Source organism: Frieseomelitta varia, unplaced genomic scaffold, assembly GCF_011392965.1.
Source record: "Frieseomelitta varia isolate USP_RPSP 00005682 unplaced genomic scaffold, Fvar_1.2 scaffold_811, whole genome shotgun sequence".
NCBI classification, from domain to species: domain Eukaryota; kingdom Metazoa; phylum Arthropoda; class Insecta; order Hymenoptera; family Apidae; genus Frieseomelitta; species Frieseomelitta varia.
In genome coordinates this window covers 141,894-160,245 of record NW_025110603.1, presented here as the reverse complement: position 1 = coordinate 160,245, position 18,352 = coordinate 141,894, and the positions used below count along the sequence as shown (strand labels likewise).

At 29.7% G+C, this 18,352-nt stretch overlaps 1 protein-coding gene across 2 annotated transcripts; it reads right to left on the bottom strand.

Moving 5' to 3' along the window:
- Positions 1 to 646: 646 nt before the first annotated feature.
- LOC122536206 (tyrosine aminotransferase-like) lies at positions 647 to 10,481 on the bottom strand. Of its 2 annotated transcripts, none has more exons than XM_043668373.1 (4): positions 10,053 to 10,481; positions 8,138 to 8,242; positions 6,389 to 6,456; positions 647 to 706 (listed from the first exon to the last, which is right to left on the bottom strand). In XM_043668373.1, exons 1-4 carry the CDS (start codon positions 10,192 to 10,194, stop codon positions 662 to 664), a joined length of 360 nt encoding a protein of 119 aa, XP_043524308.1. In that variant the 5' UTR covers positions 10,195 to 10,481; the 3' UTR covers positions 647 to 661. The 2 variants fall into 2 exon arrangements, with proteins under 2 accessions (XP_043524308.1, XP_043524307.1); XM_043668372.1 differs by lacking the exon at positions 647 to 706 and adding an exon at positions 881 to 940.
- Between the last annotated feature and the right edge of the window lie 7,871 nt (positions 10,482 to 18,352).

Genomic DNA, 18,352 nt, shown 5'->3' with positions numbered 1-18,352 from the left:
TCTCTCGTATATCAATACAAAATTATATAATTCTCAATTGTCGAGAATGGTTATCATTTTTTTCTATTGTTAGTATTATTATTGTACAACTCATTATCGGAAATTGCTATCGTGCACATTACTTCTTTTACGTGATAAATTATTTACCTAGACAGAGTTTTCGTGTTTTTGCTTTTGCAAGAAAGCTAAGTGTCTGGCCGATACTTTTTCGATCCGTAGCCAATGCGTAAATAATAACGAAGACCGAGATGAAAAATACGCGTTGAATTCAAAAAGCATTTACACTTCTTAAGAAAAGCATTTCCACTGCATAAATCGCAAATGGGAGCAGCTCTATTCGCTGGTAGCACCGGAGGCATGCATTAATTAAACGTTCGATGCACACGAAATCTTTGGAACCGTGAAAAAGCTCGGTACCCCCATAGTTTCCCCGGCGTTCATTTCCTGAGGGCGCAGTGAATAAAGCTAATAGCAGATTCATTGCATGCCATACATTACAATTTTCCGCGGGACAGGCGGAATGCTCCACGCTTTATGAACATTCATTTTTCGAACCAGCATCGATTCCGTTCACGAGCTTCGAAACTCTGTTTTAGATTTCCATAGTTATCGTTCATTTTTAGGTTAGTTTCCTTTTCCTTTAGATCATAGTTCCTTTCTTTTAGGTTGGTGTCTCTTTTTCTTCTTCAAAGATAAAAAGTACCCGCTATAACCGAAAATTAACAAATAAACAACAAATAAATAATAAACAATTTGACAAATAAATAAGGCCGAAAATTATTCGCATCTCTCTTGGACGAATTGTATCTTCTTTAGATTAGTTTCTCTCTTTTTAGGTTAATTTCCTTTTTTTTTAGATTAGTTTCCTTTTTCTTTAGATCATAGTTCCTTTCTTTTAGATTGGTGTCTCTTTTTCTTCTTCAAAGATAAAAAGTACTCGCTATAACCGAAAATTAACAAATAAACAACAAATAAATAATAAACAATTTAACAAATAAATAAGGCCGAAAATTATTCGCATCTCTCTTGGACGAATTGTATCTTCTTTAGATTAGTTTCTCTCTTTTTAGGTCAATTTCCTTTTTTTTTAGATTAGTTTCCTTTTTCTTTAGATCATAGTTTCTTTCTTTTCGGTTAGTTTCTCTTTTTCTTCTCCAAAGATAAAAAGTACCCGCTATTAAACCGAAAATTAGCAAATAAACAATAAGTAAATAATAAATAAACAGTTTGACAAATAAATGAACAAATAAGGCCGAAAATTATTTGCATCTCTCTTAGACGAATTGTATCTTTTTTAGGTTAGTTTCTCTCTTTTTAGGTTAATTTCCTTTTTTTTTAGATTAGTTTCCTTTTTCTTTATATCATAGTTTCTTTCTTTTCGGTTAGTTTCTCTTTTCTTCAAAGATAAAAAGTACCTGCTACTAAACCGAAAATTAACAAATAAACAACAAATAAATAATAAATAAATAGTTTGACAAATAAATGAATAAATAAGGCCGAAAATTATTTGCATCTCTCTTAGACGAATTGTATCATTTTTAGGTTAGTTTCTTTTTTTTTAGGTTAATTTCCTTTTTTTTTAGGTTAGTTTCCTTTTTCTTTAGATCATAGTTTCTTTCTTTTCGGTTAGTTTCTCTTTTCTTCAAAGATAAAAAGTACCCGTTATTAAACCGAAAATTAACAAATAAACAACAAATAGATAATAAACAATTTGACAAATAAATAAGGCCGAAAATTATTCGCATCTCTCTTGGACGAATTGTATCCTTTTTAGGTTAGTTTCTCTCTTTTTAGGTTAGTTTTCTTTTTTTTAGGTTATTTTCCCTTTCTCTTTAGATCAGTTTCTCTCTTTTTGTTAGCTTAATTTCCTTTTTTCTATATTAGTTTCTTCTAGGTTAGTTCAAAGATAAAAAAAAAACATGTTTTTCGATCTTTTCATCTTTGTCCCGTAAGGGAATTACAAATAGGGCCACAGAAATTTATTTATTCGCGTCTCTCCTGAACGAATTGTACAAAAGTTACTCGTGTCACTTTGTGTTTTGTACTTTCGGCAGGTTTTATTCGCTTTATGGCGCACACGCGAAACGTCCCGACTATGAATATTAAATTTGTTACGTGGAAGTACTTCCCGTGCAGCGTGCTGCACGCGCGCCCCGTGCGAATTTGATTTTTACAATCGCGATGAATCGTTTAATTTTTCAACGAGAAACGTCGCGACAGTTTACCTTTCAACTTTTACTTGTACATATTGAAAGCCATCAACGAGAACGTTGCGACATCAGAGAGAAAGAGAGAGAGAGAGAGAGAGAGAGAGAGAGAGAGAGAGAAAAGGGCCTCGAAAGGAAGGAAAGTCAAAAATGAATTTTTCCACCGGAGAGCGTTGAATTCGAAGTTTTGAAATATTGATTTTTCTTTTCTATTTTTTTTTTCTTTTTTCTTTTAAACGGTTCTTTTAATGATGAAAGTTGATCCCACGAGGCATTCCGAAATAGCCCGAGCTTCGCGAATATTAAGAAATATGACGCAAACAAGCTGCTACGGAATAAATTTGATAAATATTAAGTTACGGAATTAAATGGGAAGTGTAACGAATGCCAACGATGATTTACGCCGACGAACGGCGGTAAAAATAGCTGTTGAACAAATAGGCATTAGGGCAAGATTTATAACCGCGACAACAGAAAAATTATAACTGGGCAGCGATCATTTTAAAACTTGCCTCGGGACCCATCAACCACGAAATTACGGTCTTGCCGGTCTCGAAGCATTAAACCAGGCCGAATCGTTATTCAATTTTATCGAAATATGCGGCAACGTTCGCGTAAAATTCTGAAAAAAATCATTTCTTTCAAAATACAAGGATTAATTGTATCTGAAAAATTTGTGAAATTTGGAATCTAGCTAGAGTCTAGGAACTATAGAAGGAAGTCGAAGTAAACGAGAAAAAGTGAATTTTACTGAAATATGCATCGAATTGTACTCTTGTCACATAAAGCTCTAAATATTTCGAAATCCCAAGACTTTCGTGAAATTTCGACGTTATAACAATTGTTAGAGTAATTCTAATAAGTCTTCGACCAAGTATGATAATTGTCAGAGTGGTTCTATATATTATAAAAAATTCATGGAAATCTGAAATCTAGAATCTAGAATCTAGAAACTATAGGAATAAACGAGGGAAAAATCAATTTTACTAAAATATGCATTCGATATGAATTGCACTCTCACGTTCGTATAAAACTTTCAAAATGATATGCCAAGTGACGTGCACTTGATATTTTCAAACTTTTAGGATATTCGCAAAATTTCGTCGTTTCTCATATTATTTTTCAACCGAAACCTTTGACAAGTGTTAGAGCAACTCTGTGTCAAAAAAAAAAAATTCATGAAAATTTGAGTGTGAAATCCGAAAGCTGTAGAACGTCGTGGCAAACGAGAGTAGGTCATTGATCGGAGAAAAGGGGGCAACGATCATTGTTTCAACGAAGCAAAAATGTTGAATCGAAGTTCGTGGTTAATTAACGACATTTCTTTTTTTAGAGAAGCCGGTGGCCTTCCCCAGTTTGCGGCCCGGAGAAATTCGGTTTCACCGGCAAACTTCGCCGGTAGTTCGGTCAACTGGCGGTTTAACTAGATATCGTGGATACACACACGTATGTACACGTGCACGCAACAACGAATAAAGCGGAGTCGGTGCGGCCTGCAGATGAACAAGTAACTACACGCATCTGGTTATAGGTCGGGCTAATTCGAATTGAAACATTAACTGGAAGATCGAGAATATACGGAAACTCGATCCTATCTGTATGGAAAATTGAATACAGTGAATTGAATCTGGCTATTCGATAGCCTAGTTCTGGTAGCTAGGAATTATAAATTGCCTGATCATTGATTAAATTCCTTCAAAATACACACACACACAGACACACACATATATGTAGTAAATACTTTAAAAGTAATATTTTATAGTAATTAAATACCTGTTCTTCAAAAAAAAAAAAATATATATATATACATATATGTGTGTGTGTAGTAAATACTTAAAAAGTAATATTTTGTAGTAATTAAATACCTATTTTTCAAAAAAAAAAATATATATATATATGTAGTAAATACTTTAAAAGTAATATTTTATAGTAATTAGATACCTGTTCTTAAAAAAAATATATATATATATGTGTGTAGTAAATACTTTAAAAGTAATATTTTATAGTAATTAAATTTAATTTTAAAATTAATATTTTATAGTAATTAAATACCTGTTATTCAATATATATGTAGTGAATACTTTAAAAGTAATATTTTATAGTAATTAAATACCTGTTCTTCAAAAAAAAGAATATATATATATGTAGTGAATACTTTAAAAGTAATATTTTATAGTAATTAAATACCTGTTTATCAAATATATATATATATATATATATATATATATATATATATATATATATATATATATATATATATACGTATTAAATACTTTAAAAGTAATATTTTATAGGAATTAAATTTAATTTTAAAATTAATATTTTATAGTAATTAAATACCTGTTTTAAAAAAATATATATATATGTATATAGTAAATACTTTAAAAGTAACACTTTTATAGGAAATACTTTAAATAAACACTTCAAAAATTGAAGTATCGTTTTTCAATCAGGAGAAACCGATAAGTCGACAAACTCGAGTGCAATACCCTGATGTTTCTATTTCGAAAGGAAGTTTCGGTGGCAGTGTTGAACTTGTCGATCAAGGAGCAGAATTTACGTCGACGTGTAAAATTTCGCCCAAACAATTCATCAAATGGAACAATTGATCAGGCTTCGAATGTAATTAATGCGTGATTTATTTGCGAGTGCAAAACAAGGCGTAGCCGGAGGCTATCTGTATGCAAACGCGGCTTTCAGTAGCACAGTTTCCTACAGATCGATATACAATATGGAATAACCAGATGCTTCTGCATTTTCCTTTCTAATGTTGCCACTGCTCTTTTCTTCTTTCTTTCTTTTTTTTTTTTTTCCTCTGAAAAGTGACGATCGAGTTAATTTAATCGCATCGAACAAAATAAATTTATACCATTCCATATTGTTTCGACGATCACTTCGTCACCTCTGACGATAAATTATTTTTAATAAGTTACAATTTTTTTTTTTTTTTTTTTTTGCTTCGAATTACACCAATGAAATTGCAGAATGAAAAATTGTCGATAATTTGAAGTGTGACTTCGTGAATAATGATCGTATAATAATACACTTGATCTGATAATTTTGTAGAATGGGACTTCTACTTTGACACTCGCGAGTTCGTTTCAAAAATGATTTTGCATCATACTATGGAATTCTTGCTTGGAAATTATGAATATTCAAAATCATTTTCGTGTGTAAAGATGTTAAAAAAATTTCTTTCGCAGCTAGATCTACTTTATCATTTTGAAGATCGAAGTTTCCTCTTTTATAACGACGTCTTGAAACTTGTATAATTCTTTACTGTCGAACGTAGAATATTAAAATCAAACAACAAAAATTCCCTAAGAAATCCCTAAGAATTCTAACTCCAACGTCATATAAAGTTGCGAAGAGAAAACTCCAATCTTTGAAACCATAACAGATCTAATCACGAAAAGAGTCTTTTTTTTATTATTATTTTTAGAGACATTAGAATATCTAGTATTTTCTTTAAAACTTTCTCATTCAATGCACGATGCAAAATCATCAAAGTAAAATCTTCACGCTTTAAAACCAAGTGGATCTTGTTTTACGAAGTTACGTCAGTTTCAATTATCGAACATTCTTCATTGTCACTGGCTACAATTATGCTCCTCGCTACGTATTCCAAAGTGTGACACACTGTGACATACTTTCGTTAAAAAATACATCCATAGTCGAAACTACTCGAGAGTACTACATTAGGCGTCAAAAAAAAAAAAAAAAAAAAAAAATTTCACGAAAAAAAAACGAATTAGAGTGTCCATTCTGCTGAAAAATTTTTTTATAATCAAGAGTCTGGTTCCAATTATTAATACCTTGGAAATGTAGTTTAATCACTCTTTAAACTTTTTAATAATGCCTTGCTGTATTTCACTCGTAAACTCGATACGAGCGACGATGGGAATGTATTTATTAAATCACGAACGAACGAGGATAATTGCCACACTCGCGCGTCCGAAGGACACAATGAGAGAGCGCTAAGTTTTTAATATCGACTGGTCGATGGAAAAAATTAATCGAAAAATGTACGTCCGTCGCGATTTTCGAATATTTCCAACGTGATCAACAACCGTGATTGTTTGCCGAACGTTCCAACATTTCGCATCGCCAACCGGCAAATTAGAGAGATCGACGCTATGATATGTAATCGAAAATTATTGCCTTTAATCAAAAAGATTTACCTTTGCGTCTACCTTCGCCAACTCGTTGGAGCTGTACTCTGCCACAGCCTCCCTCGCCCTCTGGTGGCCTGAAACAAACAACGCGTGATTTGAGTCTCAATAACTGAGAGTCTCAAATTTCCACTCGACTGTCTCAGGGAAAATTATTTGAATCTAGCTAAAAACTCTTGTTTGTAACTTGCTGATATAATTATATAACGAACGTGTGCACTTGGTGTTGTATAACGATGTGTAACAGTGTATTATCTGAACAGACGCCTAGAGCGAAAATTATAATATAAGAACGATGTGAGAAGAGGAAAAGAATTCCAGAAAGAAGAAATTTCCCGAAGACAGTCACAAATGAGTCAATTGACACTCAACAATTCACATAAATTAGACTTCTTGTTGCTTCCTACGAAAGTTGAAAAGATGGCGGACGATGTTATTTTTCCAGAGATCGGAACTATTTAGGTATCATAGACTATTGTATGTTATACTTGTTCTAGCAAATTTGCGATGCACGGGTTGATCATTGCTTTAAATTTAAACGATATTGGATGTAGTTAGTATCAGTAAAATATATAATATTTATAATTATTTTATATTATATATATATTTTATATTATTATATATATATTATTTAATGTTAATATATATAATTATTTTATACATATGAAATTTATAATATACATAATACATAACATATAATACATATCAACAAAAATCCGTGTGTTGTACAAATACCATCTGAATTATTATTTCCAATGCTATGTATCATTTGATTTTATATTATTTGTATTATTATATATTATTATTTATATTATTATATATATATTTATTTTTATTATATATATTTTATATTATTACGTATATTATTTTATATTAATATATATAATTATTTTATACATATTATGAAATTTATAATATACATAATACATAACATATAATACATATCAACAATATTTCGTGTGTTGTACAAATACCATCCGAATGATTATTTCCAATGCTATGTATCATTTGATTTTATATTATTTATATTATTATATATTATTATTTATATTATATATATTTATTTATTTTTATTATATATATATTTTATATTATTATGTATATATTATTTTACACATAATTAGTTTGTACATATTTTGAAATTTATAATATACATAGCATATAATACATATCAACAAAATTTCCTGTGTTGTACAAATACCATCTGAATGATTATTTCCAATGTTATGTATCATTTGGTTTTATATTATTTATATTATTATATATTATCATTATATATATTATTATTTATATATATATATTTATTTTTATTATATATATATATTTTTATATCATTATGTATATATTATTTTACATTAATATACATAATTATTTTACTACATATTATGAAATTTTTATAATATACATAATAAACAACATATAATACATATCAACAAAATTTCGTGCATTGTACAAATACCATCTGAATGATTATTTCCAATGCTACGTGTCATCTGATTTGAAGTGATGCTTCGTAAATAAATCGCTAAATAATTATTGGTAGATGGTACAAAGAAAGTTTGTCGAGGGTTAAATAAATTAATCTGATGACGACGCTAGGTTTCAGTTTTTGAAATGAACCAACAAATCGAGTTTCATTGGTCAAAGTATAATGTCGTTCGATTTCTCGTTTACTTACAAACAAAATTCCATATTCTACCACTCAGTGGAGAATTGTTGTGCATGCTACGTGAACAGAAATTTTCTAATTAGTAGTACCTGTACTGGGCGCGTATCCGTTGTATAATTGAGAGACGAGACTTTGCTGGACAGCGTCGATTACTTCTTTCGGTGGTCTCAAATTGCCGAAAGTAGTTGGATCACCTAGAAACATACGAAACATGCCGATGCACTGCGAATCACGACGTTTTTCATTTGTTAGGATTCTAATTTTGTGTCTGTGGGATTCTAACTTGCACAACGAAGTATATTAAATCTCGAAATCGGGTCCAAGCAAACACATTCAAGGATAGAACGATCAAACTTCCTCGCAATTGCTTTGAAAATCCTGCTAAGTGCATTTCCGTTCAAATTAATATCGATCTCTGTTTGGACAGAAGCACGATCGTCTAAATCTATTTATTTGAATTTAAAATTAAATTACAACAGAGTAGAATATTTTCGTACGTATTAAAGCCCAGGTGCTCGTAACGTTAAAGACTCTGAATAATCAAGTAACACCGACGGTTGCGCGCTAATTTTCATCCTGTGAACGACATTATTCTGTCGTACTGAAAGATTAATCCAGATCTTGAGGGCATAATCACGTTGAAGGAAAATGTGTCTCTGTCTTCATTATAATGTCTAGTTTGACAAAGGGACTCGCATTTGCGATTAATACGATTTTTAACTGAATTCTCCAAGTTGTTTCTCGGTATTTCGACGAGCAGTTGAAGTTTACAGTTTTAAATTTAGCTCTTTATGAAAACCGCGTTATCAACCGTATTATCAATCTCTAATTTTAATAAATTTCTATATATTCGATGCTGTACGAGTCACAGACTTTCAAATATTTTTTTTTCTTTTTTTTTCAGCCGGGAAAAAGGATATATAATACAATTTGCAACGAACATGAACGTGAAACATCTACAAAGCATATTCTTTTAATTATACTGCTCGAAGCATACTAATTAGAACTCTCGTTCCCAATTAAAACAATTTTATGTGAAAAAAATCTCTGGTATTGTCGCTAAATATTCCAGAAAAATTTGAAATGCAATTCCTCGTAATATATTCTTTTTCCACGTAGAAGGGGAGAAAACGAGACGTCAAACGTAAAAACAAAGTCAATTGTGTTTGGATTTCTCTGGAAAATATGCATTTACAAATGTGGACGAAACAAAACGTTTTAAAATACTTTGGGACAAACAAAGATCGCTATCAGTTGTAATTATATATAATTTTCTATGAGGTGGTACAATGAAATAATAAAATATTGAATATTGTAATATAATGAAATGTTATTTGGATGAAAGCAACTAGAGTACTCTGTCGTTTTATTACACATTATTTCAATTTCGCACAGCAGATTTCCTTGGCTAAATAATTAAGCATAAAAAATAATAAAAAATAATAAAAATATAATAATAAAAAGTACAAAATAATAAAAATATAATAATAAAAAATGCAAAATAATAAAAATATAATAACAAAAAGTACAAAAAAATAAAAATATAATAACAAAAAATACAAAATAATAAAAATATAACAATAAGAAGTACAAAATAATAATAAAAATATAATAATAAAATAAAAAATAATAAAAATATAATAATAAAATAAAAAATAATAATAAAAGATAATACTAAAAATATAATAAAAAAAAATTAAAAAATAAAAGTGACAAGAAATAATTAAGCACACGAGTGCTAACATTCTCGAAATTAAAAATATAATAATAAAAAGTACAAAATAATAAAAATATATAATAAAAAATACAAAATAATAAAAAGTACAAAACAATAAAAATATAGTAATAAAAAGTACAAAATAATAAAAAGTATGATAATAAAAGGTACAAAATAATAAAAATATAATAATAAAAAAATTAAAAAGTAAAAGTGACAAGAAATAATTAAGCACGCGAGTGCTAACGTTCTCGAAACGAAATGGAAGAACGATGGAAATATCTCACCGATAGACAACGAGATCATGGACTTGGCAGGATTAGGCTCGACCACGAGGCTCTCCACGATCGATCTTATGGGGTTGTGCGTGTTCCTCGCGATGTCAGACGCCCGAACGTTCCATTGGCCGCGACGTACAGGTACCGACATGCCGAGCTTGAAAATTTCAACGCTACACCACAAATTCCCGCAGAATTAGATCCCTCGAACACCTCACGATATTCACCACGTCACGTCGTTTTTTTTTATTAAATTAACAATTGACAATGAGTCGTCAGACGTCCGCACGATGAATTTCAATCGGTTTTCTTATCCTATTTTCTTAGAAGGGATCGAACGAAGATCATCGTTGGCGAAACGTTCCATCACTGATTGCGAGAGGAGACTCAGTTCTCCGAGTCTGCCAATAATCGAAATGTTCCACTGTTCCACGAACGAACCGGTCAGATCGGTCTGCTAGAGTCCACACCTTCCTTCATAATTAATTTAAATGGGTTCTCTGTTTACGCAGACTTCTCTTACAGCTATAGTCATTATTACTACGCGAATGCTTTATGCTAGATCTCCTATCTTTATCGGTGCAACCGATCGACAAGCGATACCAGTTAATCTGCGCATAGATCGAAATAGTCGAGATAGCTTTTGAGTAGCTTTTTTATTTGAAATTTTTATTCGAACACGTCCAGGTGGAACTTTTTTTCGAAAAAGAATTCTTACGTTGCAAAGGACGAGAACGGATTAATAAATGAAAGTTTCACACATTTAAAAGGAAAAATGAAATGAAAATGAAAATTTTTCTGCCGAGAAGGGGGGGGGGGAGAGAGATGGTTTGTTCGTCGATATTAAAAATGTTCTCGATATTTGCAGCAAATACCAGGCACGAAAATGGATTTTTGATTAAATTTTCTGAAATAACTTTTATCACAAAATCCACTGTTCCACTGTTCAAAAATGTTTCAAACTGTGACACTTCTTTCGACAAAAATTCCACTCAAGAGGACAGACATTTTGTTTACACTAGATGTACAATAAAATATAATTGTTTTTAAATTAACGAAAACAACCTGTCAATTTCGATCCTTGGTTCTACGAAGGTTGAACTTTCCCTTATCCGTTATCCAATCTGTTATCTGCTATCCAAGAATTTCCACTGTTGGAAATACCTAACTTAAATCGCAGAAATTTTCAATTGCCCAGTCCGATTTCCAGAAAAACTACGTCAAATAGAACAAATAGAGAGAAAGCAGACACAATAGGATAAGAACAACGTCGCAATCATAATATAAAATAAATATAAAATAAATATAAAATATAATATAAAATATAATATAAAATATAATATAAAATATAATATAAAATATAATATAAAATAAATAACCATAAAATAGTTTTTAGGATAAGGTAAAAAATATAATAATATAATAATAATATAATAATATGATAAATATAAGATATAATATAAAATAAATAATCATAAAATAGTTTTTAGGATAAGGTAAAAAATATAATAATATAATAATAATATAATAATATGATAAATATAAAATATAATATAAAATAAATAATCATAAAATAGTTTTTAGGATAAGGTAAAAAATATAATAATATAATAATAATATAATAATATGATAAATATAAAATATAATATAAAATAAATAATCATAAAATAGTTTTTAGGATAAGGTAAAAAATATAATAATATAATAATAATATAATAATATATAATAATATAATAAATATAATATAATAAATAATAAATATAATAAATCTAATAAAATAATATAATAAATATAAATTATAATATAAAATAAATTATCATAAAATAGTTTTTAGGATAAGGTAATAAATATAATAATATAATAATAATATAATAAATATAAAATATGATATAAAATAAATAATCATAAAATTATTTTTTAGGATAAGGTAATAAATATAATAATATAATAAATATAAAATATAGAATATAATATAATAAGTATAAAATAAATAATTATAAAATTTTTAGGATTAATCATAAAGTTTTTAGGATAGTCAGTTTTTAGGATAAGAACAACGTCGCAATCATAATATAAAATAAATATAAAATATAATATAAAATAAATAATCATAAAACAGTTTTCATTATATTATCGTCGATAGCCAGATTTCGACGTACATGTTAGAAGGCAAGTTCAATAATGGGAAATGATTTACAGAATTGACACTGATCTCAAGGTAACAAAGGAGCTCGGAGGCTGGAGGACGAACGAACCGGTCGGATTGGTCGGCTAGTCTCCACACCTTCTTTCATAGATTATTCAATGCTAAAAATTAAAATTCCTTCGCTTGCGTAGATTCGACGAAGCTGATCATTTTCTCCCGTCGTGATCTCGTTGTCACGCGCCGACAAATCGAGACGTCAGTCGTTGTTGCGTCTGCTTCTCAAGCCTCGCGTCGCGAACAGATAATATTTCTCCTCTGCACAACTCTTTTGCATCACTTATCTTTTTTTCTTCCCACCTGCGCGGTGATGTAATCCGCGGTGATTCCGATGAATATGCATAACAGTACATTTTGCGCAGATCATACTTGTGATCGTGTCTTGTTTGTTACATTTATTTCTTCCTGTCCTTTCGACTGTTCGTACAGGATGTGTAAAATGAATTCCAAAGTCAAGGTGAAGGTTTCTTTAACATCCACAGATGATCGCGACATTTATACTTTTCGTACACTTTGTATGTATTACATATGGTGTATTACGTTGCGCTTGTAATTATTAACAAAGGAATATTTCACTCGAAGAATATTTCATTTTTACCAAGCACATTTTATTAACACGAAATATCTTATGAACAACGTAATTTTAACAAGATCGTTGACATTTTGCAAAATTGTTCGAAATTTTAAAATAAAAAGTAAATGATTTAAAAAAATAAAAAGTGAAAATTTTTAATTTTACAAAATTGTTCGAAATTTTTTTTATTTGAATTCTCGATTCTCAACTAAAATTTCATTTCAGAAGTAACGACTTTAATGAAATTGGAGTACCAGTGCAATAATTTTAACACGTCCGACAATGTCAAAATGATCTTCGTAAAAGTTTCTAAGGAATATAATTGTTTTCGCAATCATTCAAAACAGTTTCTAATTATTAATCAACAGAGAGATTAATTTTAATTTTGTTCAAAAACGTCACACACGCAAGATGGTCAACTCTGTCTTCAATCTTATTTTTTTAATTATCGTCCTGCAAAATGCAAACAACGATTACCTATGTGTCCTTTCTCCTGAAAGCAAACTCGGAAAGAATGTCGTGATTCTGGTTTTCCTGCAACCTCAAACTTCCTCGACGAATGGACATTGTACCAAAATTAATATTCGCAGTTTCATCGCTGAAACATTTTATGTCGAGTTGAGACTTGGAAGTGATCGTAGATCATTTTTACAAAGTACAGTAATAACAACAATATTAACTGTAACATTAAATGTAAAAATATTAACTGTAACATTAAATGTAAAAATATTAACTGTAACATTAAATGTAAAAATATTAACTGTAACATTAAATAGTAATAACAGCAATATTAATTGTAACAGTAAAAATAAACTGAGTCATTAAGAATTTCTCTGAATTTGAAAATTTCAACTTTGCACAAGTATAAAAAAAAATACAAATAAATAAATGAAATATAAATTTTGGTATTTTCAAGAGTCTGGAACATTTTACGTCGAGTCGAGTCTTGGAAGTGGCAACACGTGACCAGGGATTATTTTTTTAAAAAAAGTATCATAATAGAGTAACAATAACAACAGTATAACAATAAAAATAAAATACACTAAAAATTTTTCAAATTTTCTATTTCTCTGAATTCGAAAGTCTCTGAATTTAAAATGCATTAAAAATTTTTCAAATTTTCTATTTCTCTGAATTCGAAAGTTTCAACTCTACAAGTTTAAAAAAAAACTATAAATAAACATATAAAATATAAATTTTGGTATTTTCAAGATTCTGAAATATTTGACATCGAGTCGAGACTTGAAAGTGATAACATGTGATCAGGGATTATTTTTTAAAAAACAGTATCACAATCGAGTAATAAAAACAACAGTGTAACAATGAAAATAAAATACACCGAAGCATTAAGAATTTTTCAAATTTTCAATTTCTCTGAAGTCGAAAGTTTCAACGTTACAAGTATAAAAAAAAAATACAAATAAATATATAAAATATAGTTTTGGTATTTTCAAGAGTCTGAAACATATGACATTGAATTGAGACTTGGAAGTGATAACACGTGATCAGGGATTATTTTTTAAAAAACAGTATCACAATTGAGTAATAAAAACAACAGTGTAACAATAAAAGTAAAATACACCGAAGCATTAAGAATTTTTCAAATTTTCAATTTCTCTGAAGTCGAAAGTTTCAACGTTACAAGTATAAAAAAAAAAATACAAATAAATATATAAAATATAGTTTTGGTATTTTCAAGCGTCTGAAACATATGACATCGAGTCGAGACTTGGAGGTGGTAGCACGTGTATCAGATCAAGGCCGCCATCGTTTTGAGACTCGTCTTCTCCAACTATGATAAATATATTAGTCCCGCGGGGATTCTCTAGCGCTATCTATCGACAGCGGATACTTCTCTCGTCCACTTTGGCGAAATGGCGTAATTTATACGCGCCACACGGTCCCGTATCTTTCGCGCTTTCGCGTTCTGTCAATGACTACGTTGCACGCTTGTAAATAATTCAAGAGGTTCGTTAATGCATGCAAACGCATGCTAATAGACTTGATAAAATGTATTTAATCACATCGCAAGCACGTGTAAATATCCTGCAAAGAGCTCGAACATTACGTTTGAGAATCCTGCGCAAACAAACCGTTCGCCCCCGTTTACTTTAATTTCGAACGGATTTTCGCTTTCCTTTTACACTCTTCTTGCCGAAAATATTCCCATTTAGTCGTTCCCGCAGTAACTGAGCGATTGTTATAAACAGAGCTCGAATTTCCACAATCCAGATGTAAATAAATTAACTCATTCGCGGCCTCGCTTGTGTTAAACTTGTATCACTTGTACCTAAAAATTTCGCGTTGTAGTGCTAAATTTGAATTTCGTCTATCATTTAAAATTAAATAGATAAATAATTTATTAATTGCAAGAATTAAATAATTAAATTTCGAGTTTAATGTGAAATTTGAATTTTGTCTATTATTTAAAATTTAAATAAAAAATAATTTATTAATTGCAGAAATTAAATAATTAAATTTCAAATTTAAATTTTTTCTATCATTAAAAATTAAATAATTAAATAATTTATTAACTGCAGAAATAAATTTCGAATTTAATGCTAAATTTGAACTTTGTCTATTATTTAAAATTAAATAAAAAATAATTTATTAGTTGCAGAAATTAAATAATTAAATTTCAAATTTAAATTTTGTCTATCGTTAAAAATTAAATAATTAAATAATTTATTAACTGCAGAAATAAATTTCGAATTTAATGCTAAATTTGAATTTCGTTTGTTATTTAATGAAACGGAAACTTGGGAGTAGAGCGTAAACTAACGTTAATTTATCAACAAGACGAACGAAAGTTTTCACCGATTTATTGAAGTTTCTCGCCACTCGCGAGGCGAAAATCACCCCAAGGATTATCGAGCCTCCCTCGTTCGCCTATTCTTAAATGAAATGCAAACCGCATGGACGTCGTCGTTTGCTTTACACGTCGGATTGAATTCAACCAAGAGTTGGACATTTTCGGAGACAAATGCATATATGTAGAGCCCGACTGAAAAAGGAGTCTAGTTTTCACACTTTTCCGCCGGAGCGGCGGAAACTCGTTGTTTGAACTGGCGGATTCGTTCCGAGCGCTCGAACGCGAACGTTATTAAACTTGCTCGATCGACGAGACGTAAAGATCTGATTTTTCAGGGGAAACGTCTGAAATCGGCGCGACTCGCGAGAGAATTGGTTTCTGCGAGGATATTCTTATTCGAATTAATTCTTTTATTTTCATTCGAAAATGGCGCAAGTCGCTTAAATAGAGATATTTGAGGGTTTGCCTTTTCTCAGTATAGATAATTTCAATTGTAACGAACGACGTTAACGAATCGCCATCCTTCATTACTGTAACTATGCTTAAACTGTGTTTTGGCTTTCTCTGAAATTTTGAACTAATATAAATTAAATTAAAGTAAGAAATTTTAAACTAATATAAATTAAATTTAAGTAAGAAATTTTAAACTAATATAAATTAAATTTAAGTAAGAAATTTTAAACTAATATAAATTAAACTAAAGTAAGCAATTTTAAACTAATATAAATTAAATTTAAGTAACTAATAATTTAAGTAAATCTTAAATTAAATTTAAGTAACTAATAATTTAAGTAACTAATAATTTAAGCAAATAATAATTTAAGTAACTAGTAATTTAAGTAACTAATAATTAAATTAAGTTTAAGTAACTAATAATCTTAAATTAAATTTATTGGAATGTGCAATAACAGCAGATGGGATAAGTCCGGGATAGTTCGAGAGACATCAAATTTCAATCTTCAAAAAAAGTCATAATTTGTTCGTTTACAATATTTTCTTTATTTTCTGTAGGTTAACACACACAATGAACTGAAAAAAAATCCATTGATTATATTTCCAAATAAAGTAATAAAAAATTGAAGAAACATGTGTTTGTGAAAGTTATTCTTGTTTTATATCGCTCTTTCTGACCACCCTGTACTTCGAACAGGCGATTGTGAAAGCTTTGTTCAACAAATTTTTGTTCAGTAGAGACTGTGTGTCCAATTTCTTATTCCTTCTGTCCAGATATTAGATTTTTTCATCGTGCATATTGTTACAAATTTTCCGTAACTCTCTATTATGTCCACTCATCGTTTCACGATTTCATTTTCGCTACCGGAGATCTTCGCCAGGTATATAGGTCCGCGATTTGTCGCGAGGGAGAAAAAAAATATGTCCTTTGTCGGTGAAGGTGTCAGAACAATTATCAGTCACGGATGATAATACATTCTGCTTCGCAGTGTCGGCGACAATCGACACGGCGATCAACAGCACGGTTCTTCACGCACAATAATTCACCCACGGAAACATGACGCGCGAATAACGGAACATCTATTACAATTCACATACAGCTAGTGGGTTCGTAAGTCTGTAATCGGTGTTCGATGAAAATGAATGATAATGGGCACGATTTACTCGTGACACACGCCTGTACTTGATGTGATTGTCGCTTCGATGTGAAAAGAAGCAAAAAAAAATAAAAAAATAAAAATAAAAATAAAAAAATAAAAGAATAAAAAAGAATAATTGAAAAAAAAACCACATTATGGTCGTGTGCCTCGTCGAGCTGAAAAAGAAAACATATGCTAATAGGCAGGTCTCGAAAATGGAATAGACGGCTCCGCGTGTCTATAGATACAGGAAATCTCGTCTATGTTTGTCCGCCATCGATCGTATTTGCATTTTGACCAAAAAGAGAGAGAGAGAGAGAAAGATCAGTGGCCAATTGTTCTTGGACCAAGGCGGCTTTCGTTCAAGGCGAAATGGTTTCTTAGTGAAAACGTTCTCTCTCTGATCGTCGTGAATTTCGATTTCGCTGATGTCGATGACGACGATGACGCGAACAAAGGTGAAACGTTCCTTTGATATCGGGTAAGAGATTCGTAGTAAGAGATTCTTTCGCCTCTCGAGAAGAAATGTTAAAAGTACGTATTATAAACAATCCACATTGAAAGGAAAGGAATGTTACTTGTAATTGTAAGTAGAAAGAAAACAAGTACAGTAAATGTTTGTAATACGAAGTATAATTCGATATTTAAAATTGAAGAGATATTCAATTTAGAAATTGAATTGAAAATGTAATATATAGTGTTTAAAATATTCAAATAAATAATAATGTCATTTAATATCAAAATATTATTATTGTCACTTATTTATTAAAATATTTATATTATTATTGTGTAAAATGATATTATTAATAATAATAATTGTATTAATATTAATATTATTATTATTGTATGAAATATTAATATTATTATTGTCACTTATTTATTAAAATATTTATTAAAATTGATCTATGTTTATTGAAATATTTATTGGAATCCTGATCGTTTCAACGCAAGAAGATTACAACGCATTACAGATGATAACTATATAATTCAAAAAACGTAAGAATATATCAACTATAATATAACTATAATATTATATAATTATTATATAATTCAAAAAACGTAGGAAAACGTATTATAATGCACGAAATTTTTTGATGAAGCGACGAAACTCTCAAAGTTACTCAAATT

Bases quoted from the DNA above. Each gene is read 5' to 3' on its own strand.
- LOC122536206 (XM_043668373.1), bottom strand. From the start codon at position 10,194: ATGTCGGTACCTGTACGTCGCGGCCAATGGAACGTTCGGGCGTCTGAC. The intron at 6,457-8,137 runs GTACTACTAATT...TGTTTGTTTCAG, and splicing joins CGGATACGCGCCCAGTACAG to GCCACCAGAGGGCGAGGGAG. The intron at 707-6,388 runs GTAAATCTTTTT...TTTCGGTTATAG, and splicing joins TGGCGAAGGTAGACGCAAAG to CGGGTACTTTTTATCTTTGA.